General features: G+C 45.6%; 1 protein-coding gene across 3 annotated transcripts in view; it reads left to right on the top strand.

Moving 5' to 3' along the window:
• matk (megakaryocyte-associated tyrosine kinase) overlaps window positions 1-23,679 on the top strand; it is an 84,249-nt gene extending 60,570 nt beyond the window's left edge. For 2 of the 3 annotated variants that reach the window (XM_080213240.1, XM_080213241.1), the window contains exons 8-12: window positions 413-512; window positions 4,664-4,748; window positions 8,717-8,790; window positions 14,337-14,532; window positions 16,619-16,846. In XM_080213240.1, the coding sequence (XP_080069366.1) occupies window positions 413-512; window positions 4,664-4,748; window positions 8,717-8,790; window positions 14,337-14,532; window positions 16,619-16,720 (557 nt within the window). In that variant the 3' untranslated portion in view covers window positions 16,721-16,846. Of the gene's footprint in view, window positions 1-412; window positions 513-4,663; window positions 4,749-8,716; window positions 8,791-14,336; window positions 14,533-16,618; window positions 16,847-22,567 lie in introns of those variants that run through there. The other variant, XM_080213242.1, reaches the window with a different exon arrangement.
• Window positions 23,680-24,010: the final 331 nt, after the last annotated feature.

The following is a 24,010-nucleotide window of genomic DNA, read 5'->3' as shown; positions in this document are numbered from 1 at the left end:
CAGAACATGTGGACTCCACACAGACAGTGACCCAAGCCGGGGATTCAACCTGGGTCCCTGGCACCGTGAGGCAGCAGTGCTAACCACTGTGCTGCCCATCTCACTCCTCCTTTAACAAACTCCTTAGTACCCATCACATCGACCAACTATTTAGTCATCTTTCCTTGAGTTTAACATCTACTTTCCTTTAAGCCGCTGTGAAGTGTTTTGCAACATTGTTCTGCATGGGAGTCACCACATAAAAGCAAGCTTTTGCTGCTCTGGGTAACAGCTCTGCGTCCTGTTTACTGTCTGCTGTTTCTTCTCAATTTCCTCGCTCTTTTGATGTCGTAAGTCAAAACTCTGCGGTAATTTTTGGGTGCAACGCAGCTCAGCGGAGCCCAAACTAATCAGAGTTTTGTGTTTTTTGTAGCTGTGTTTTGTGCTGAATACATGGGGCAGAAAGTGGCCGTGAAGAACATTAAATGTGATGTCATGGCTCAGTCTTTCCTAGAGGAGACCTCCGTGATGACGTAAGTGTAGTTCTCCGGGTGTTATCGACATGCGTGAGCCACAACTTTTATCCAATTATTTCCCCTTTCTGCGCCCCAACCTTTCCAGAGGTGGGTTATTGCATTGCAATCGGGCGGGAGAGCCCATCTCAATCCCCTGGGCCCTGGTGCCCCTAGTTTTGCCCCATACTCTGGATGAGATCAGTTAACTCAGCACAGACTAGGGCTGGGATTTTCCAGTCAGGAATTGTCGTGGGAGGGTTGGAAAATTTGAAGGGCGAGCTGAATGTCCACTGACTGCAGGTGGGAATTCGGGACTGGAAAGTGCTGGCCCGAATATCTAAGCTGGACTCACCACAGATTCGCACCATCACTAAGACTGCCTACCTCCGCCTTCTTAATATCGCCTGACCCTACCCTTGCCTCAATTCATCTCCATCTGAAACTCTCATTCCTTCTTTGTTACCTCCAGATATGACTATTCCAATGTCAGCCGCTTCATGCTCCCCTCAATAAGCCTGAGCTCATCCCAAACTCTGCTTCCCAGGAGTTTGTTTTCACAAAATCCTATTCATCCTTCATCCCTGTGCTCGCTGATCCCAGCTGAGTAAGGCCCCCCTCTCTGGCCCTGTAATCTCCTACAGGCCCACACTCCTCCACGATATCATTGCTCCTCTAAATTTGGTCTCTTAAATATGCCCAATTTTGGTCCACAATTGTCATAGGGTTTTACAGCACAGAAAGAGGCAGGTTCTTGGCCCATGTGTCAAGGCCACTGTGCCTTTAACTCCCAAAGCTTTAAGATGTGATTCCTCCAGTAAACCTCTCCACCTGCCTCTTTTCTCCTGTTGGACTCTCCTTAAAACTTACCTCTTTGACCCAGCTTTTGAATACCTGACTGAAATAACTCCTCAGAGGCCGGTGGCCCTTCACCAGGTACTCTTTATTTACAAATTTAACTCCACTCCCAAGAGTGCTTCAGGTACAAAGCCAGAATCCGGAATGGCAGTAACCCTGACGCCCCCGCCCCCCCGTTATGTGTACAGGTGAGGCTCCCTGATTAGACACACCGTCATTACCTCAATCAGGGAGCTCGTACTCCAAGAGGCCCACCTCACGGGCCTCGATGAGGTCATTACACTGACCTAATATCTCCTTATTTGACTTCTGATTCACAACCCTCCAGTTAGATGTCCTGCAAGACTTTATTAAGTTAAATGTGCAACGTAGACACGAGTTATTCCTGTTGTACTCAACCCCTGGCCAATTTGACAGCACTTTTACTTCTGAGTTGAGATCTCACTGCAGAGACTGATGCTCCAGTACAGCACTGGGGAGTCGGTTAGCTCAGTTGGCTGGACGGTTAATTCGTGATGCAGATTGATGACCAACAGCGTGGGTTCAATTCCCGTGCAGGCTGAGGTGTGGTGGTCCTCAGATTAAATCGCCACCAGTCAGCTCTCCCCCTCAAAGGGGAGAGCAACTTTTACGGTGAGTGGTGTCTTTCGCATTAAAATTTAGACCCACCCCCCCCTCCACCACTGCCGTATGCCACCCTGCTTGGGTAAAAGATCCCATGGCACTCTCTCAGAGAAGTGCAGGGGAGCTATCCCCAGGGTCACAAACAATATTTTTTCCCTGAACAGCAGGTCAGCTGGTCGTGATCATGTTGTTGTTTGTGGTGTGCAACTTGGCTGCTGTAGTTCCTGAATTGCAACACCTCAAAAGTACTTAATTGCCTGCAAAGCTCTTTGAGACGTCCTGCAGTCAGGAAAAGTGCTGTAGAAATGCAAGCCTTTTTTGAGATTTTTGGAGGTCACTATGTGAGTTTGCAGTTTTGTAATGTGGCCACCAGGTGGAGCAATAGTCCCTGTATTTAAAAAGTTTCCTCAGGTGGTAAGTTATAAGTTTATTTATTAGTGACTCAAGTAGGTTTGCATTAACACTGCGAATAAGTTACTGTGAAAATCCATTAGTTGCTACACTCTGGTGCCTGTTTGGGTACGCTGAGGGAGAATTTAGCATGGCCAATGAACCTAACCAGCACGTCTTTTGGATTGTGGGTGGAAACCTGCGCAGATATGGGGAGAATGTGCAGACTTCACACAGGCTCAAGCCGGGAATCGAACCTGGGTCCCTGGCGTTGTGAGGCAGCAGTGCTAATCACTGTGCCGCCCAAGCAAGGTTTCGAAGTTCAGTGCTGCAAATGAATCTGAAACATCTCTCGCCACGGATTGCTCTCAGACCTGTTGAAATATTCCAGCGCTTTCTGCCTTTATTCCTGATCCCCAGTATCTGCAGTATTTTGCTTTATTGCTGACAGAGGGGTTTCCCTGGGCTTCCCACCAGTACCCGGGTGAATGCACTGGCCAGAATTTTACCGACTCACCCGCCATGGGAATCGGAGTGGGCGAGGGGTGGAGCGTGGGAAGGTGCATCGAGCTCAGACACGGGGTTTCTATCTGAGAGGCCATTCTATCTGGGTGGAGATGGCGAACGATCGCAGGAAGAACTCTGGGAGAACCGTAACCAAGTTCAACCCTGACCTTTCACCAGCCCAATCTCAATGCTTTTTCTCACATCTCATCTGCTTCTTTTGCAAACCACTTCAAATCTGTGCCGTTCCATTCCCAATCCTTGTACAAGTAAATATAGTTTCTTCCTATCTATTCCAGCCAGTCCCATCGTGATTTGAACTCCTCTCTCTTAGCCGCCTTCTCTCTGAGGAGGACAGTCCCATATTGTACAGTATTTTCCCAATAATATACAGTACAACCCATTGAGGACATACGGTTGGCATGAAACATGCTCGGTTGCAGAGCTCCGGGATTCCTGACCTTGCCAAATAGTGTTGGCACTCTGGTGGGTTTATATCTGCCCCGGAATCTGGCCTCTCCCTTCTCCCCCTCCCCACCCCCATTATCCGAGCTTTTTGAAACCAGCCTCCACATCCTCACGGGGCTCTGATCTTGAAGCTAACCTGTTGGTTTTAATTGAATAAATAATATTTTAAAAGCCTATTTTCCAGTAACGAAGGGCAGGAATGTTTCATCTGATGCCTTCAGTCCTGGAAGAATTAGTAAAGAATGCTTTTAAATACATTCTGTAAAGAGAAAGACTCTCCCTGTTGTGAAGCAAATCACCTCACATCTGTTATTTAAAGTTCTAAAGGACAAAGAACGGTACAGCACAGGAACAGGCCCTTCGGCCCTCCAAGCCTGCACCACTTCTAGGCAGGATGGTGGAAATTTCTGAGCAAGTCCAGGGTTTCCCGCCCAAGTCTCCGGTGGCCGGGTGAATATTGTGGGATCAGAAGGATTCTGGGAGGGAGCATGTCACTTCGTTACCTGGAATTTTGAAATTCCAGCCTAATTACCCCATGGGTGTCACATTGGGGTTTCCTCTGGGTGCTGGCGCACAATGATGGCAAACACATGAACATTCGCTGTTACTTCCATCGGAGGATGCTGGCCCTTGACTCACTTCCTGCCCTTCTCTTACACAGAAACCAATTGTAGTTTCCAAGCTAAGACCAGTTAACTCAGCACAGACTAGAATTTGAATCCGGAACCTTCCTGGTCTACATGGTTTAATATCGCACTGGGTGAGTGCGTATATTCAACTGTGTATGCATTAAGCGTGTGCGTGTGCATATGTGTACATGTGCATGTACATATGTGTGTGTGCATGTACATGGGCATGTACATGGCTTGCTTGCGTGTGTATGCATAAGCATGTATGTATGTGTGCATATACATGTGCGTGTGCATGACTTATTTGTGTGTGTACATGTGTATGTACATGGCTTGTGTGTGTGTATATGTGTGTGCATGTGCATGTGTGTGATACCCACTTCTCAGTTGTGCGCCCAGCACTTTCTGCTTTTAATTCAAATCTTCAGCATCCGCAGTATTTCGTTTTCATTTCAAGATCAAACCTCCCGCTAACTCTGTTCCAGCGCAGACAGAGGAAGGATGGCTATCTGGGTGAGGCGCTGGAGAGAGCCTGGCATCCATGCAGCCAAACCCCAGTGAGGCCAACTGAGGGGGTTAAGTAAGAGAAGGAGGAGGGTAAACTGGGTGTGTAAAAAAAAAAATGAAATTGCCAGAGAGTGGACTGACTTCACATGGATGGATTTCACTGTCTTAGTTCATTTCTTTTTTTAAATGCAGGAAACTACAACACAGGAACCTGGTGAGATTGTTGGGTGTTGTGGTGGATAATGGATTGTACATTGTAACTGAGTTCATGGCCAAGGTATGACCGTATTTATTGTAAAGCGTTCATTCTCTTGCTCTGTATTTCTCTCGTCGCCTGCCTCGAAATCCTTATAAGCCTTGTGATTTGTACACTGGGCCCTGTGTTCGATTCTCTGTGGCACTGTACTCTGCCACTGTGACCCAGCATAGTAACATCTCCAACAAAACATCAGAAAGGAATTAATGGTCACCCCAAATAACCAAAACATAAAGGACTATTCTGGGAAGGAATTAAAAACAAATCTTAAAAAGTTTCACCCTACTTGTCCTGTTTTCTGTTGGGGAGTCAGTGGAGTACTGGCATTGTCACTGGACTAGTAATCCAGAGGCCCAGAGTAAAGATCCAGGAACCTGAGTTCGAATCCAGGGCAGATGGTGAAATTTAAATTCAATAAAAATCTGGTATTCAATGTATAATGGTGACCATGAAGCCATTGTTATAACAACCCATCTGATTCTTTAGGGGAGGAAATCTGCTGTCTTGTCCAGGTCTGGCCTACATGTGATTCTGGAGCCGCAGCGATGTGGTTGGCTCTGAAATGGCCTCACAAGCCACTCAGGTTAAGGGCAATTAGGGATGGGCAATAAATACAGGCCTTGGCCAGTGATGCCCGGATTAAAGACTTGCATTTATGTAGCGGCTTTTACCACTACCAGATGACACAAAGTGCTTTAACGACCAATCAATGTTGAAATGTTGGAAACATAGCAATAAAATGTGTGCAAAAAAAATCCCTCCCAAAAACAGCAGTGGGATAACGACCAGATGAATGTGATGCCGATTGAGGGATGCATATTTCACAGGACATTGGGGATTACTCCCTCCCCTTCTTCAAAATATTGCTGGGGGGCAGGGGGGGAGCATGGTGGCACAGTGGCTAGCACTGTGCCTTACAACGCCAGGGACATGAGTTCAATTTTGCCACTGTTTGTCTGGAGTTTGTACATTCTCCCCGTGTCTGTGTGGGTCGCTCCGGTTTCCTCCCACAGTTCAAAAATGTGCTGGTTAGGTTGATTGGCTGTGCTAAATTATCCTCAGTGTCAGGGGTTACGGGGATAGGGCCTGGATACAATTGTCATCGATGCAGGCTCGATGGGCTGAATGGCCTCCTTCTGCATTGTAGGGATTGTATGATCTTTCGTATCAACCTGAGCAGGCAGATGGAGCCTTGGTTATGAATATGTTTATTAATTTGGCGCCTTTTGTAATCTCAGGACATCCCTATGTACTTCACAGCCAAGGAAATACTTTTGAAATACAGTCACACTCAGAGTGACAAACCATCTGTGGTGATTGTCCCTTTAAGGATGACACAGACTAAGAGGGTCATCTGGCTTCAGGGACCAATTGGGACTGAACGGGTGATCACCATGGTGGGGACAGGAGGGCAGGTTTCCCATTAACTAACCAATCTTCCCACTTATGCCAAAATATTAGCCCCTACACGATGATCTTTTACTCTCTGCCATAATCATTAATGAGATAATTCATCAAAGGCCTTCTGGAAATCTAAATACTGTACATCCACTGATTCCCCTTTAACCACATGTTACCCCCTTAAAGAGCTCCAATAAATTGGTTAAACATGATTTCTCTTTCACAAAGCCATGTTGACTCTGCCTGACTTCTGTGAATTTTTCTAAATGCCCTGCTAAAATACCTTTAATAATAGCTTTGAATGTTTTCCTGATGTCAGATATTAAACTAACTGGCCTATAGATTCCTGAATTCTACCTCCCTCCCGTTTTGAATAAAGGAGTTATATTTGTTATTTTTCAATCTAATGGCATCTTATCTGAATCCTTTTTTGAATTCCCTCTTCGAATGGGTGGCATGTGCTTAGTACACCTGCGGGGCGGGACTGTCACCCCAAAACTGGACAACCCTGCCCAAGATCAACTGACCTTTGCCTGGTCTGCCCCTGCCCCTGCCCCACGCCCACTCCCGTGGTGGGCGGGACAGGAAAACTCTCCCCCAGGATTTTACATCACAGTCGCCCCCCCCCCCCCCCCCGCCACAGTGGGCCATTTAAATTGCCGTTTTCTTCGGCTGGATTGGAATATCTGGTTGGGTGGGAGGGGCTGATAAATCTTGGTCCAAGTTTCAAGCATTGGCCAATTAAAGCACTTGTAGTGAACGGGAGTACTCTCTCACACTAACGGCTCCATTTCTGATGTGTGTTCTGCACTCTACAACCTAATGACAACATTACCAGGAGCTCCCCACAGGCCTCTCCCCAAAACTGTTATCCAGAACCAGGGGAAAAAAAACTTCCTAGAATTCCCAGCAAAGAGAAAACTTATATTTTCATCACTTTTCTCATGTCCAAAAGTGCTTCAGAGCCACTGAAATATTGTAACATAAGAATCATGGAATCCTACAGTGCAGAAGGAGGCAATTCAGCCCATCAAGTCTACACTGACCACAATCCCCATAACCCCATGCATTTACCCTACCTAATCCTCCTGACACTAAGGGGCAATTTAGCGTGGCCAATCCAACTAACCCGCACATCTTTGGACTGTGGGAGGAACATAAGAACATAAGAAATAGGAGCAGGAGTAGGCCATCTAGCCCTTCGAGCCTGCCCCGGCATTCAATAAGATCATGGCTGATCTGTCGTGGCTCAGTTCCACATTCCCACCCTCTCCCCATAACCCTTAATCCCCTCTCTTATCAAAAACCCATCAACCCGCGTCTTAAAAATATTTAGCGAGGCAGCCTCCACCACTTCAACGGGCAGAGAATTCCAGAGATTCACCACCCTTTGAGTGAAGAAGTTCCTCCTCAACTCCGTTTTAAACCGCCCCCCCCTTTATCTTGAGGCTGTGCCCCCTAGTCCTACTGTCCTTTCTGAGCAGGAAGAGCCTCTCCACCTCTATCCTATCCATCCCATTCATCATCTTATACGTCTCAATGAGATCTCCCCTCATTCTTCTAAACTCTAACGAGTACAAGCCTAATTTATTCAGCCTCTCCTCATAGCTCAACCCCCTCAACTCCGGCATCAGCCTAGTAAACCTCCTCTGCACTCCCTCCAAGGCCAAAATATCCTTGCGTAAGTACGGCGCCCAAAACTGCACACAGTACTCCAGCTGCGGCCTCACCAATGCCCTATACAGCTGCAGCAAGACCTCCCTACGTTTATATTCAATCCCCCTCGCTATGAAGGCCAGCATCCCATTCGCCTTCCTGACCACCTGCTGCACCTGCAAGCTGGGTTTTTGCGACTCATGCACAAGGACCCCGAGGTCCCTCTGCACCGTCGCCTGCTGCAATTTTTCGCCATGTAAGTAATAATCCTTCCTACCATTATTCCTACCAAAGTGGACCACCTCACACTTGCCAACATTAAATTCCATTTGCCAGTTCCTGGCCCATTCGCCCAGCCTATCTAGATCCTTCTGTAGACTCTCCACACCCTCCGCACAATTTGCCGTTCCACCAATCTTGGTGTCGTCAGCAAATTTCGACACCCTATACTCGGTTCCCTCCTCCAGATCATCTATATAAATGGTAAATAGCTGAGGCCCCAGCACCGACCCCTGGAGCACTCCACTAGTCACCATCCACCAATCCGAATAGCACCCGTTGACCCCCACTCTCTGCCTCCTATTTGACAACCAATCCTCTATCCACGCTAACACCCTACCCCCAACTCCATGTCCCCTGACCTTCTGCAATAACCTCTTGTGAGGTACCTTGTCAAACACCTTCTGAAAATCAAGAAAGACCACATCCACCGGCCACCCGGAGGAAACCCTCACAGACACAGGGTGAATGTGCAAATGCCACACAGACAGTGACCCAAACTGGTTTCAAACCCAGGTCCCTTTGAGGCAGCAGTGCTAACCACTGTGCCGCCCTAAGGAAATGAGGCAGCAAGTTTGTGTCCAGCAAGGTTCTGGAATAAGATAAAAGGCTGGTCAGAAAGTTTCACCTTCTGCAAACATTCTGCTTTCCAGGGTAACCTCGTCAACTATTTGAGAACACGAGGAAGGTCAGTCGTCACGCTGAAGCAGCTGATCCAGTTTGGCCTGTGAGTCCCAACTCTTTTTCTGCTCCTCAGTTCTACCCATTCTAAATTCCTTTCAGATTAAAGGTAATAAGGAAAATATTTAACATATTAAAAAGATGTTGTGTTCTGTGTACAAAGCTTTGAAGATGTTACCGCGCTGGGATGCCATTCTATCTTGCGATATACCAGAGTGACTGCCATTAGATTTATCAAAAGCATTCTTGAAACCAAACCAGTCAATTACAAACAAAAACAAAACAACTATAATAATGTGTAGCCCTAAACAAATAGGTCTAAAATGTTCAGCCAGAACCAATGACCTACCAACCGGTCTTCCTTCTAACAATGCAGAGTCATAAAAGATGCCAAAGTAAAAATAAACAAATCCCATTTAAGCCACTTGAGGACCAATAAAAGGACTTCTCTGGTATAATTACTTCAAAATGATATTATGCAACAGATATCATCATAAAGCATCTCTCTGAGTTGATGTGTCTTAAAATCTCATCTTTTTAAACTGTATTCGGAGACCTACAAATGAGCATCAGAGTTGCACAAAAACATCAATGTGTGCAACTTAATGTGAAGAATCAGTTCATTGTGAATCCCTGTGATGAGAGTCAGGAATAAGAAATCTGAATTTTATTTTCAGTTAAAATAGAATGATTGTAGAATAAAATGATCCTTTTGAGCATCTGGAGCTATCAAAAAGTTTGGTACAGTGTAAATCTGCTCTGTCACGGCAGTGTCAAGGCCAGCATTTGTTGGCCATTCTAATTTGCCTCGGTAGGTAACAGTGAGCCACTTTCTTGAACCACTGTTGTCCATGAAGCCCACCTGATCATAAGTTTTGCACTTTTAATTTGGTTAGGGTAAGCATAAGATGCTTCAGTTCCAGAAAGTGGAACTGATCCACTACAGATCAGCCATGATCTTATTGAATGGCGGGGCAGGCTCGAAGGGCTAGATGGCCTACTCCTGCTCCTATTTCTTATGTTCTTATTATGTTCTCCCCATTGAAGAGGGCACTGGCTCCTGCCTAGGTACAGCTGTCAGTACTCAGCACCCATGGGTTCCTCGTCTGCGCCCCAGGGAGCAGGGATAGAGCCAAGTCTCGGTCCTACTCTGTGTGGTATTGGTCAGCGTCTGTCAGACTGAAATAGCAAGACATTGGGGAAGACAGTAAAGCTCCTTTCAATACAGAGGCACAGAATTTATACAGGACGTTAGCTGGCTTACAGCTGGAGTGTGCTTTTCGTGAACTAAATAATGTGGGATAAACTAAAATGCAGCTCCTTAAAGGGATAAGTTTTTAAAAGTTTATTTATTAATAAACATGTGTCACAAGTAGACTTACATTAACATCACAATGAAGTTACTTTGGGAATCCCCTAATCGCCACACTCCAGCCAGAGTAAAGCTCCCTCTACACTGTCCCCAATCAAACACTCCCAGGACAGGTACAGCACGGGGTTAGATACAGAGTAAAGCTCCCTCTACACTGTCCCCAATCAAACACTCCCAGGACAGGTACAGCATGGGGTTAGATACGGAGTAAAGCTCCCTCTACACTGTCCCCAATCAAACACTCCCAGGACAGGTACAGCACGGGGTTAGATACAGAGTAAAGCTCCCTCTACACTGTCCCCAATCAAACACTCCCAGGACAGGTACACCACGGGGTTAGATACAGAGTAAAGCTCCCTCTACACTGTCCCCAATCAAACACTCCCAGGACAGGTACAGCACGGGGTTAGATACAGAGTAAAGCTCCCTCTACACTGTCCCCAATCAAACACTCCCAGGACAGGTACAGCACGGGGTTAGATACAGAGTAAAGCTCCCTCTACACTGTCCCCAATCAAACACTCCCAGGACAGGTACAGCACGGGGTTAGATACAGAGTAAAGCTCCCTCTACACTGTCCCCAATCAAACACTCCCAGGACAGGTACACCACGGGGTTAGATACAGAGTAAAGCTCCCTCTACACTGTCCCCAATCAAACACTCCCAGGACAGGTACAGCACGGGGTTAGATACAGAGTAAAGCTCCCTCTACACTGTCCCCAATCAAACACTCCCAGGACAGATACGGCATGGGGTTAGATACAGAGTAAAGCTCCCTCTACACTGTTCCCCATCAAATACACCCAGGACAGGTACAGCACGGGGTTAGATACAGAGTGGAGCTCCCTCTACACTGTCCCCATCAAACATTCACAGGACAGGAGCAGCACAGGGGTTAGATACAGAGTAACGCTCCCTCTACACTGAGGGAGAATTTAGCATGGACAATGCATCTAACCAGCACATCTTTCTGGGAGGAAACTGGAGCACCCGGGGGAAGCCCATGCAGACATGGGGAGAATATGCAGACTCCACACTGACAATGACCCAAGCCAGGAATCGAACCCAGCTCCCTGGTGCTGTGAGGCAGCAGTGCTAACCACTGTGCTACCCTGTTGCCCATTGCTGCATCAAAGCAAACAGAATCTCAAACGTAACTTAAAACAACAAAACAAAATGTGATGAAAGGGATCGATAAAATGCCCCAGTCCCCAGTGCATCCACCCAGCATGGAGTGTGTGTGCGCACAGATCAGAGCTTGTTGTAACAGCAATGATATATAGTCATGGAAAGGATTCACTGAAATTTTCTAAAAAGAAAGACTTGCGTTTATATAGCACCTTTCACAGCCACAGAATATCCCAAAGCACTTGACGGCCAATGACACTTAGAAAGTGTAACTGCTGTGTAATCATGACCAGGTCTCCTGTTTGTAGTGATGCTGACTGAGGGATAAATATTAATCTGGACTTTAGCAAGAACTCCTTTCCTCTATAAAATGGTGCCATCTGAGGTAGTTAACTCTACCCGAGAAGGCCAATATGGCCTCAGTTTAACATCTCAGCTGTAAAACAAAAGGCTTGAGAGGCTGCAGAGGAAACGGGGATCTCACTAGCCGGCTGTAGAGCCAACAAGAGTGATCGGACATGGGTGAGCTCCTGATTTGAACAATGCCTGTGTAGGCCACCATCATGTGGAAATAAGACCCTTGCCCAGACAGAGAAACTGGCCAGAATTCTCCAGTCATTCACGGCCTGCCACTGCTGCCAGTGAGAGTGGAACATAAGAACATAAGAAATAGGAGCAGGAGTAGGCCAACTAGCCCTTCGAGCCTGCCCCGCCATTCAATAAGATCATGGCTGATCTGTCGTGGCTCAGTTCCACATTCCCGCCCTCTCCCCATAACCCTTAATCCCCTCTCTCATCAAAAACCCATCAACCCGCGTCTTAAAAATATTTAGCGAGGCAGCCTCCACCACTTCAACGGGCAGAGAATTCCAGAGATTCAAAAGAATCTTCAAAAGAATCTTCAGAAGAATCAAAAGCAATCAAAATCTCTGATTTAAATCAGAATATTTAGAGGTTCTTGGTGCAGGGTAACTGCCGATTGGAAGTTTAAACATTCTAACTAAGTTGGTTAGGATTGTATTCACTGGAATTTAGAAGAGTGAGAGAGGATCGAACTTATAAGAATTCTAACAGGATTAGGCAGGGTAGATTCAGAAAGAATGTTCCTGATAGTCGGGGGGGGAGTCCAGAACTAGGGGCCATCGTTTGAGGATAAGGGGTAAACCTTTTAGGACGGAGGTGAGGTGAAATTTCTTCACCCAGAGGGTGGTGAATGTGTGGAATTCACTTCCACAGAAAGTAGTTGAGGCCAAAACGTTGTGTGATTTTAAAAAGAAATTAGATATAGCTCTTGGGGCTAAAGGGATCAAGGGATTTGGGGGGGTTATCAGGATATTGAATTTGATGATCAGCCATGATCAAAATGAATGGCAGAGCAGGCTCGAAGGGCTGAATTGCCTATTTCTGCTTCTATTTTCTTTGATAATTCCCATGCTGTCCTTGCATGCAGACTTCTGGGGGGGGGGGGGGAATGCGGGGTGGGGGTGGGGGTGGGAATGAGTGGGTGGAGGTCCTTTGCTGTTTCCTGTGGGGTAGTCCCTGGTATGCACCCTCTGAGGAACAGATGTTCCGGGCCTATAGGGAACCTCCTGTGGATGGTCTGTACTGTGTTCACACAAGAAACTTTTGTACTGTCCTCCATCTCTGGGATATTCAAATTCAGGTAGCCCCACATTTACAGGATCCTATAACTCATCAACTAGCATTTAGCAACACCTAAACGTGTCTAAATTGTGAGGGTGAATGGACTCCAATCTACACATCAGCCCAATGCCAGATGTTACTCGGTTTACTCTGCCCAGTGCTTGTTCCAGCTAATTACCACTAATGATTAATAATTGTTTTGTCGCAATCCGTTTTGTGAACTAGGACTTGGTATTTGAAGAGATCCAACTTAAGGAGACACCGTAATGCTCACCAACCTTCTCCAGCTTTATTTGAAAGTGTTTTTCTAAACTGCCCATCCTTCCTCCAAACTCATGTTGAGTTTATAGTTTGTGAGGCTTGTCCCAGGCCCAAAGCTGAACACGTAGAACAGCCAGATCTGTAAGGGCCCGAGGTATAAAAATGTTTCCTTTCTTTACAGTTATGCTATCCTGATTTGCTGGAAATTTCCAGCATCTTCTGCATCACTAATATTTCATTTCACAGCTCAATGTCGTGGCTTTGGCTTTTATTTCTGACCCAATGACCTGGGAGGACAGCTCAGGATAAAGGCCTGCTGTGTGGGCCTGTTATTAAAGGCCTGAGGGTTATCCCAAGGTAGAGGTCAGGAGTCAGGGCAAAGGTCAGCTCAGCTGGACATATTCCTGGGAGGCTTTGTCACATGACCTCCCATCTCTAAGCACCCCAACAGCAGATATCTGCAATATCTTTATAACTAATGAAGGAAAGTAGCCAGAAAACACGAATGAAAAGCACTGCATTTCTTTAATACTGCAACTGTAAGCAATTTAATCTATAAATCATGGAAACTCCACAGCAGAGGATTGGTAAATCCTCTCGCTAGCCCACAGAGGTCAGGCTCAGCTCACAAAGGTCAAGGGTCAGCCCACAGAGGTCAAGGGTCATCCCACAGAGATCAAAGGTCAGCTGGCCCACAGTGATAAATGTCATTTCCTGAGTTGCTCCTTGCTCCAGACGGTTGTGAACTTCAGTGGAGAATAGGTGAAGATCGGCTGCAGCTCAATATTCCATAGTTCACAGAGGGTCCAGTTGTGGGAGCCTGGACTCTAAGCTGGTTAACCATGGGGGGAATCACAGCTTCATTCTGCCTCCCACAGCTCAGCTTTCATAACCACTCCCACAGTCTCAGAATGGGAGAATTGGCTAACTCTCTCTCATCCTGCTTCCATCTCCCAGTCTCCTCCTTTAAACTAGGGGCACTGAGGCCAATTGTAGCACCTCTAACTCAGTCCTGGCTGAAGTCAACCAGCAAGCACCAGAAAGAGAACCAGCCTGCTGTTTTCCCCCCCCACTGCTAAACTCCACCAGGAATGCTTTCCATCAACAGCACCATGAGGGGAATGTCAGATATTAGTCTTTGCCCTTCTCGCAGTGGCTCACATTTCTCTGCTGTTTGTTACTGTAGCGACATCTGTGAGGGGATGGAGTACCTGGAATCGAAGAAGCTTGTTCATCGAGACTTGGCAGCCCGGAACATTCTGATCGCAGACGACTGCGTCGCCAAAGTGAGCGACTTTGGTCTGGCTAAAGGGGTGTCCAGTGCTCGAGACCAGGCTAAACTGCCAGTGAAATGGACAGCACCTGAGGCACTGAAACATCACGTAAGTGCTGGAGTGCGGATTGAACAGTAAGATTCATCCAAACTACCCATTACACGCCCCCGTAATAGGACTGGTAGTTAGCTGTCACCTGGCCAGTAAAGGAACATCTCCCTCATGTAAACAGTGACGTAGTGGACTAGCAATCCAGAGGCCTAGACTGATGCTCTGGAGATAAGGAATGCAATTTTCCTATCCTGCCTCCCATGGGAATCGTAGCAGGAGAGGGGGTGGGTTAGGTGGGGGAGGTCCGTTGACCTCAGGCTGGATTTTCCAGTTTTGGGGTGAGGTTGGAAAATTCTGCCCAGGGGTTCAAATACTACCCTGGTTGGTGGTGGAACGTGAATTTAATGAACGAATAAAACCAGAATTGAAAGTTAGTCTCAGTAAAGGTGACCAGGAAGCTCCCATCAAATATTGGAACATTCTATCGGGCTTACATATGTCTCTGGACACACAGTAATGGGGTTTGTTTGTATATCTTATTTGAAATGAAATGGGGGATATTTGGGTTTTGAGATGTCACCAGGTTGATTGTCACATCTGGCTTTCTCTAGTTGTGACTGTGCTGTGAAGCTGCCTCTGGAGGCAGACATCTTAAAACAGTTCAATAAGCTACTCAGACAAGACACTGAGGAAGGACAGCTACCCTTACATATTTCAGGGGCAATTAGGGATGGGAACGAATGCTGGCCTTGCCAATGATGGCCACATCCCATGAAAATTAAAATCTGTCCAACTTCTTCTGGGGGGGGGGGACACCATTCCTTACACGGACCACTCTCTGGTACCTCACCTCACTCACCACTCTATACCCGGAAAGTGAGTGTTATCAGAATATTGGGCCGTTGAGAAGCATTTTAGCTTCATTTGAACTTGTGCCACCTCATAGCTGTTTCACACACATACAACATACACACACATGCACATGGATACACATGCACACGCACACTCCAACACTTGCACACATGCATGCACGCACACACGTGCACACTTGCACACATGCACACACGTGCACACTTGCACACTTGCACACTTGCACACATGCACACATGCACACATGCACACATGCACACATGCACACATGCACACATGCACACATGCACACATGCACACACGTGCACACTTGCACACATTTGCACACATGCTCACACGCACACACTTGCACACATGCTCACACGCACACACTTGCACACATGCTCACACGCACACACTTGCACACATGCTCACACGCACACACTTGCACACATGCTCACATGCACACACTTGCACACATGCTCACACGCACACACTTGCACACATGCTCACACGCACACACTTGCACACATGCTCACACACACACATGCTCACACACACACTCAATCACTCACTCTCTCACTCAGTCTCACACACACACATATGCACACACAAACACAGAGGCACTTTCCAACCCAGCTGGGCAAGATGCAAACAGGTAGCCAGTGTTGAGGTAAGTCTACCCACTCCAGCACATTTCAGTGCCCTCAGGAGAGAACCAGAGCCAATTATCATTCCAGCTTCAGCGAATGACTGAGTTGCACCTTAGCTCGAGCTGGAGAAACTTGTTTAGTGACTTTAAGAGCATTGGAAATAGTCACTGAGAGTCCCCTGTTTGCTCAGCAGCTTGGGGGGTGGGGGAGTGGGGCACAATACTGGCACTTAAATTCACTGTCATTACACTTCAATCTGTTCAAACCTTTTCAACTGACTTAATCTAGGATTTCCTCTAAATTACAGTCAGATGTGAGATATCCTAACTCTTCCCCTGTGCCTCTCCTATTCCATTGAACTATTGTGTGTGGACAGGTTTGGTTTAGGCTGTCACAGAGCCATTGGTGTGACAGCTACCAGGGACTTTGGTAACTCTATCTCACCCTCTGATTGAATTGGCCATTTAAAACCCTGTAGGCCTTATTACTAAAGTGTCAGTCTGTCGCCACCCCATTGAGGGAGAGAGAGAGAGAGAGTGAAGGGCCCACTGGCCTGTCTTTTCCCAATGTGTTAAGCTTATTACACGTGTAATTACCCAGGCGGGAATGTCTATAACAAGTTTCCTTATTCCTTCTGACAGAAATTCTCCACCAAATCAGATGTCTGGAGTTATGGAATTCTGCTGTGGGAGCTGTTTTCTTATGGCCGAGCTCCCTATCCAAAACTGGTGAGTGCGTTTTGAACAGTCAATCACTCTTCAGATTTTGTTTACTGTTGACATGATTCTCATTGAAACTATAACCGAGTCCTCGGCCCGCAGGCTGCCTGGGATGCGATAGACCTCAGTCTCAGTGTCTTCCGCTGTTCAATCCCGGTCCCCCTCGACTTCCTGCGACAATTATTTGTTACATTCTTGGGACCAAACAGAGTTTCTATTAATTCGCAAACCAAATCAGTGCAAAGTCTAATCGTGAATCAAGTCATGGCAGTCCTCGCTCGGACTTACGGCGCAATTGGTTCCCGGAAGCCACATCGTAAATCGAAACATAAAGTTTATTTATTAGTGTCACAAGTAGGCTTACATTAACACTGCAATGAAGTTACTGTGCAAATCCCCCTAGTCACCACACTCCGGCACCTGTGCAGGGACACTGAGGGAGAATTTAGCATGGCCGATGCACCTAACCACGGACTGTGGGAGGAAACTGGAGTACCCGGAGGAAACTCATGCAGACACGGGGAGAACGTGCAGACTTCGCACAGACAGTGACCCGAGCTGGGAATCGAACCTGGGTCCCTGGCACTGTGAGTCAGCAGTGCTAACCACTGTGCCACCCCTAGTCATCAGCCAGATCTGATTTCCCCATGGGACCAACGTTAAAAGGGGGGATTGCTTCCGGCAGTGGGACCAGGTGGCATTTTTACCGGCAAATCGCGACTCCTTTCCCAAGAGTTTAGACGTTCATCCAGATGCACTCCGACCTCTGCCGGTGCTCCACAGCGCCTGTTCCCCCTCGCTGGCCAAGCAAAAAGGATTCAGGCCACGAGCTCGAAAGATTCCATTATAATCACTGGGAGTTTAGCCTGCGGGGCCTGACAGCATTCTCACCGGCAAATTGCAGCCTCATCATCAGGCTTTCAATAACAGCTTTCCGGTTTCTGGATATTAGCTCGGATGCGCCGTGTGCTGCCGGTGGGCCGTAGCAACTGTTCCCCATAGCAACGTTCCGGGTCGGAGTTTCAGCTGGTGAGTGAATGGCGCAAAGAGGCCCAGTGTTTCGGAAATAAGAGGTTTCGTGACTTTATGGGACTCATTCAAAGCAAATCAAGTGTATAAATCGTTCTTATTTATAAAAGTATAAACAATGGCTGGCGTGGCCTTGTAAATGCTAATGTAGTTCTATTGTTTTAAAAGGGGGTCGAAGAAATGGCAAACAATTATAGGCCAGTTATCCTTACATCGACCGTGGACAAGTTAGGAGAATCAATCCTGAAAGATAGAATTAACTGACACATAGAAAGGCACAGACTTGTCGGGGATGGTCAGCATGGATCTGTTAAAGAAAGGTCTTGCCTCACAAATTTGATTGAATTCTTTGAGGAAGTGACAAGGAGGGTTGATGAAGGTAATGCAGTAGATGTTGTGTATATGGATTTTAGCAAGGTGTTTGACAAGGTCCCACATGCCCATGGGATGTCGGGGTAATGTGGCAAACTGGATAAAAAGTTGGTTTAAAAACAGGAAACAAAGAGTTAAAGGTCAATGGACGCCCTAGCGAATGGAAAGTTGTTTTGTTTTCCACATGGCTTGGTGTTGGGACCCTTACTGTTTGTGTTATATATGAACAATTACGATGTGAACATGTGGGGTCACGATTGAGAAATTTGCAGATGACGCAAAGATTAGCCGAGTACTGGATAGTTATAATCTCAAAAAAATATTGATGGGTTGATGGAATGGCAGGTGGATTTGAACACCAACAAGTGTGAGGTAGTGCACTTAGGGAGGCCAAACAGTTGTAGAGAATACATAATAAATGGGATTATACTAAAATGGGTAGATGAAGTGAGAGATCTTGACCTGCAAGTACACAGTTTAAGTAGTCAAGGTTGTAAAGAAGGCATATGGAATGCTCTCCTTCATTGGCAGGAATATAGAATATAAAAGTAAGTAAAATATTGGGGGTGTTGCAGATTTGTGACAGAAACAGACAAGGCTGCAGTTCTGATATTAACTGTTTTTCTCTCTGCAGTCTGACCTGCTGAGTACTTGCTGCATTTTTTTTCCTACCTTTATTGACTTGTTCCATTTTACACCCAGTCCCATTTTAATACTGCATTGATGTCAAAACAGCATAAGAGGGAGTGGAGTTCAACCCAAACATGCCCTGTTCCTCCTGGGTGGGTCAAATTAGAATCAGGGCTTTGGGAGAGGCAGTTCATTAGAGAAACACTCAGGCTGTCCATTCTATCTGGAGGACACTCACTCTGATGCTGCTCTTTATAAACCCAATCTGTCTTGTACTTTAAATGTTTACAGAGATTTGAGGGATATGGTCTGTAACTTGCCTTTCTTTCTAACTGGACTGCATCCTTTCTCCAACTCCTTGTGTACCAAGAGTATATGAGACTGGAATGATGGAAATGAGGTTCATCCCCTTTACTGAAGGATCTCCATTTGATATTCCGACCTCCGTTTTTATTTCAGTTGCTCTCTGACCTGGTGCACAATCCCAGCAAGTTCTCTTTCATTCTGGATTTTTAATCACTTACGCTCTGTTTGCTTCTCCACTTCAACCGGAAGAAAAAGAATCAGGCAGGCAAAAGCTCCTGTCAACATTATTACAGTGCAGAAGGAGGCCATTTGGCCCATCATGACTGCCCCGGCTCATCAAATAATGCCTTTCTCCCACCTCCCCTTGGTAACCCTGCACAATCTTCCTTTTCAGATAAGAACCCAATTCCCTATAATTCCATCTCAGTCAAAGACATTTCACACCCAATTCCCTCACAGCCATGTCCATCCCCGAGCACATACTGTGTGTTGGAATGGTGAATGTTGCTAATGACCCCAGTAGCCACTAAAGGGTTAAAAACCAGTGCCAAATGTGCTCGATCCTTACTGGCTCTCACACTGCCTGCCCTCGTCTCGAGACGCCCTTGGCAACACTGTTGCCGTGGAAATAAAACTTCCTGCCCATAATCCTCCATTATCCCCTCCTCGCTTTATCCTCATGTGACACTTAATTACTTGCTAAATTGGAATAGCTCTTTCCAGAGTCATAACTAGAGGTTAACACGTTATGCAGATGTGGTCACGCTGGAAGGGCTGAGTTTCTACAGGAAGCTGTGCCACCCCCTCACCCCCACACTTAGTGCTGCACTTAGTGCAAAGAATCTTTAAAACTGAAGGCATTCTGATTGGCACCTCCCATTCTGGTGTACATTAATGCAAGCCCAATGACACCGTGACTGGTTCCTCCCTCAAATAAAATCTTCCTCTGTTAAATTCGAGGAGTCGACATAAGTATCTGATAACGAACAAGTTATTATCATTGTCACTTCATGACATGGTGCACTGGGCTGATATATCGGCTGACTGTTCTACACAGAAAAGACTGCAGTTGAAATAGTTTGTTGAGAATTAGAATTAATTAGTACATCCTTGCTGTGATATAACAGGTGATGGCTATTGCAGATTTTCCAGTCAGGTAGCGAGCGGTTTTATTTTGTTGTTGACAAACAAATTTCAACGTGGATAAGTGTGAGATATTGAGTAAGAAAAATAAGGTGTCACTTTATTTTGAAAATAAGAATCTAAGTGGGGTAATGGAACAAATGGACTTGGGACTACCAATACCCAAATCATTAAAATAGTGACACATGTCAATAAGACATGAACAAATGCTTTCTTAGGAGGCTAAGGAAATTTGGCATGTCTGCTATGACTCAACAACTTTTACAGATGCAACATAGAAAGCATCCTTGTTGTATCACAGCTTGAAATGGCTCCTGCTCTGACTAAGACCGCAAGGAACTACAAAAGGTCATGAACATAGTCCAGCCTCCCATCCATTGACTCTGTCCACGCTTCCTGCTGCCTTGCAAAGCAGCCAACATAATCAAGGAGTCCACGCAACCCGGACATTTTCTCTTTCACCTTCTTCTGTCAGGAAAAAGATACAAAATGATCTGAGATCATGTACCAACTGACTCAAGAACAGCTTCTTCTCTGCTGCCATCATACTTTTGAATGGACCTACCATATATTAAGCCAATTTTTCTCTACATCCTAGCTATGACTGTAACACTACATTCTGCACCCTGTTCAAAGATGTGCGGGTCAGGTTGATTGGCCATGCTAAATTGACCCTAGTGTCGGAATTAGCAGGTGAATATGTGGGGTTACAGGAGTAGGATTTGGGTGGGTTTGTGGTTGGTGCAGACTCGATGAGCTGAATGGTCTCCTTCTGCACTGTAGGGATTCTATGAATCTTTCCTTCTCCCCTATTTTCTCCACAAATGGTGTGCTTTATCTGGAGAGTACGCAAGAAATAACACCTTTCACTATATCCCAATACATGTGACAATAATAAAGCAAATCAAAAATCATTGGGGTTTGGTTCGAAACAGCTAAAATTGAAACGTAGGGAAGTAATGCTAATCTTGCACGAAACTTTATTTCAGGCATCCTTTGAAGTTTTGTGTGCGATTTTGATCAGTGTAGAGACGCTGGAGTGTGTGCAAAAAAGATTTATTAACAGGTGATGACTGCAAGGTTATACCAACCAAGAAAGGGTGAACAGGTTGCATCTTTTTTCATGAAAAGAGAAAGAGCTAATAGAGGTATTTAAAATTCTGAAAGATTTTTATAGATCAGGCACAGAGAAGAGAATGTTTCTACCAGTAGGGAAGAGCAAAACTAGGTGTCATCAATATAAAATAGTCACCAAGAAATCCAATAGGGAATTCAGAAGAAACTTCTTTGCCCAAAAGAGTGGCGACAATGTGGAACTCACTACCACAAAGAATGGTTGAGAGAAAGAAAACAGATGAATTTAAGGGGAACAAAGAATGCTGGAAAAACACAGCAGGTCTGGCAGTATCTGTAGGGAGAGAAAACCGAATCCATTTGGCCCCTGATCAGAACATGGAGCCAAACGGACACTGCTGCTTTTTAACAGCATCCTGTGTTCCTGTTTCAGATGCCATCTGCACGCAGTATGTTGCTTCTTTGTGTGTCTTTAAGAGGAACTTAAATAAGGATGCGAGGGAATGAGCTGGTAAAGCTGGATGAGTAAGGATGGAAGGAGGCTAGAATGAAGGATAAAGACTGTCATAAAGTAGTTAGGTTGAATGACCTGTTTCTCTGTTGTATGTTCAATGTAATTCTACTCAAAAAAAAATCAGCTGTTTAATTTAAGCACAGTTCATTGCATTTGGATTTGCTTTATTACTAATGTGTATAAAAATTGACGGGCCTATTTCTTCAAGCATCTTATTGCACATTTATACTTTAGTTGTGATGGAATTGTTTTAGAGTTAAAGTTTATTTATTATTGTCACGAGTAGGCGTACGTTAATACGGCAACGAAGTTACTGTGAAAACCGCCTAGTCACTACACTCCGGCGCCTGTTCGGGTACACTGAGGGAGAATTTAGCATGGCCGGTTGCACGTAACCAGGTTTCTTTCAGACTGTGGGAGGAAACTGGAACAGCTGGAGGAAACCATGCAGACATGGGGAGACTGTGCAGACTCTGCATAGATAGTGACCCAAGCTGGGAATTGAACCCAGGTCCACGGCGCTGTGAGGCAGCAGTGCTAACTGGATGGGGATTGGGAGAGCCTTCCACTGATCTTGGTGTCCCTGGCCCAAGAATTCTGGATTTCACTGTTCACTGTAATGGCTCTTTATCGTCATAAATATTCTTACATTATCAATTGACTTTAACTGGTAGATCAATCTCATGACGCGCTGAACCCTTGGTGGCAATCCTGACTTTAAAACGTCTTTTGCGAGTCTAGTTTTCCAGATATGCACTATTGTTGAAGTGCCAATGCTTACCCCTCTGCCTGTTTGTTTGCAGTCACTGACGGACCTGTCAGACAAGGTAGAGAAAGGATATCGGATGGACTGTCCAGAGAAGTGTCCCATCTCGGTGTACAACATGATGAAATCCTGCTGGGAATATGATCCTGGGAAGCGTCCCACATTTAAAAAACTCAAGGACAAACTGGATAAGGAAGGAAGGAAATCAGAATATGCATGAAGCAAAGATGGTTTGAATTGGTTCAAGTGGCCTCTGTGCCTCCTCTTGAAATAACATTTTGAGATGAATCATCTCTGGGATTTTATGCTTGAGGTTAACAGCAGCACCCAGTGAAGAATTACAAATTATATATCAAAGAATAAAAAGAAAACCCCTTGTTTCTTGTTGGATTCCACTATTCACAGTCTGACGCTTCCCAGCCAGGTTCAACACATTCCATTCATCTGTCCAGTCACTCTTCATATCACAATAGAGCTGAATTCTACATATTACTGGATGAGACTAGAAGTTGCTGTTACTACACTGAATCAAGAGCATGTTACAAACAGCATTAAAACAACATATCACAATCACGTCACAGTCAATATCACATTGTCTCTCACAGTTCAATATCACACTATCACAGTCAATATCACACTGCCTGTCACAGTTCAATATCACACAATCACAGTCACTGTCACACAATCACAGTCACTGTCACACAATCACAGTCAATATCATACTAACCCTCACAAGAAACAAGGGATTCGAAACTTTTGATAGATAGCTTTCATTTTGGACTTGAAACTAAGGTGGTAGAGACTCTGATGTGATGGACTGTAACTGGGCTCTGAGGTGAGAAGGTCCTGAAGGACTGTATGGCCTTTTCTCATTCAGTACTTTCTATTTCTTGTCTTACAATGGGGGCTGCACTTCAACATTATTGAAATTGACTGCAAAGTAGTTTGAACAATATGAGGTCATGAGGTGATATATGAAAGCATGATGGTTCTTCTCTGCATTGTACTTTGGGAGCAGATTTGTACCTCTGTGGACACTTGCTGTAAACATGCCTTCTCAGTATTTTGTTAAATGCTGATGTAATTGAGTAACCCTGTGTTTGCAATAAATTAAAGCTTTTTCTATTAAGATGTTATAACTTGATAAAGACATAATCCAGAGGCATAAGAAACTACAAAAAGTTGTGAATGTAGCCCAGTCCATCACGCAAACCAGCCTCCCATCCATTGACTCTGCCTACACTTCCTGCTGTCTCGGAAAAACAGCCAGCATAATTAAGAACCCCAGATATTCTCTCTTCCACTTTCTTCAGTCTGGAAAAAGATACTAAAGTCCGAGGTCACCCACCAACCAACTCAAGAACAGCTTCACTGCTGCTGTCAGACTTTTGAATGGACTTACCTTGCATTAAGTTAATCTTTCTCTACACCCTAGCTATGACTGTAACACAACATTCTGCACCCTCGCCTTTCCTTCTCT

This window comes from Carcharhinus amblyrhynchos, chromosome 26 (assembly GCF_965287045.1).
Source record: "Carcharhinus amblyrhynchos chromosome 26, sCarAmb.v2.hapA, whole genome shotgun sequence".
NCBI classification, from domain to species: Eukaryota; Metazoa; Chordata; class Chondrichthyes; order Carcharhiniformes; family Carcharhinidae; genus Carcharhinus; species Carcharhinus amblyrhynchos.
The sequence above is the reverse complement of the archived record's forward strand: the minus strand, read 5'-3'. Positions and strand labels throughout refer to the sequence as shown.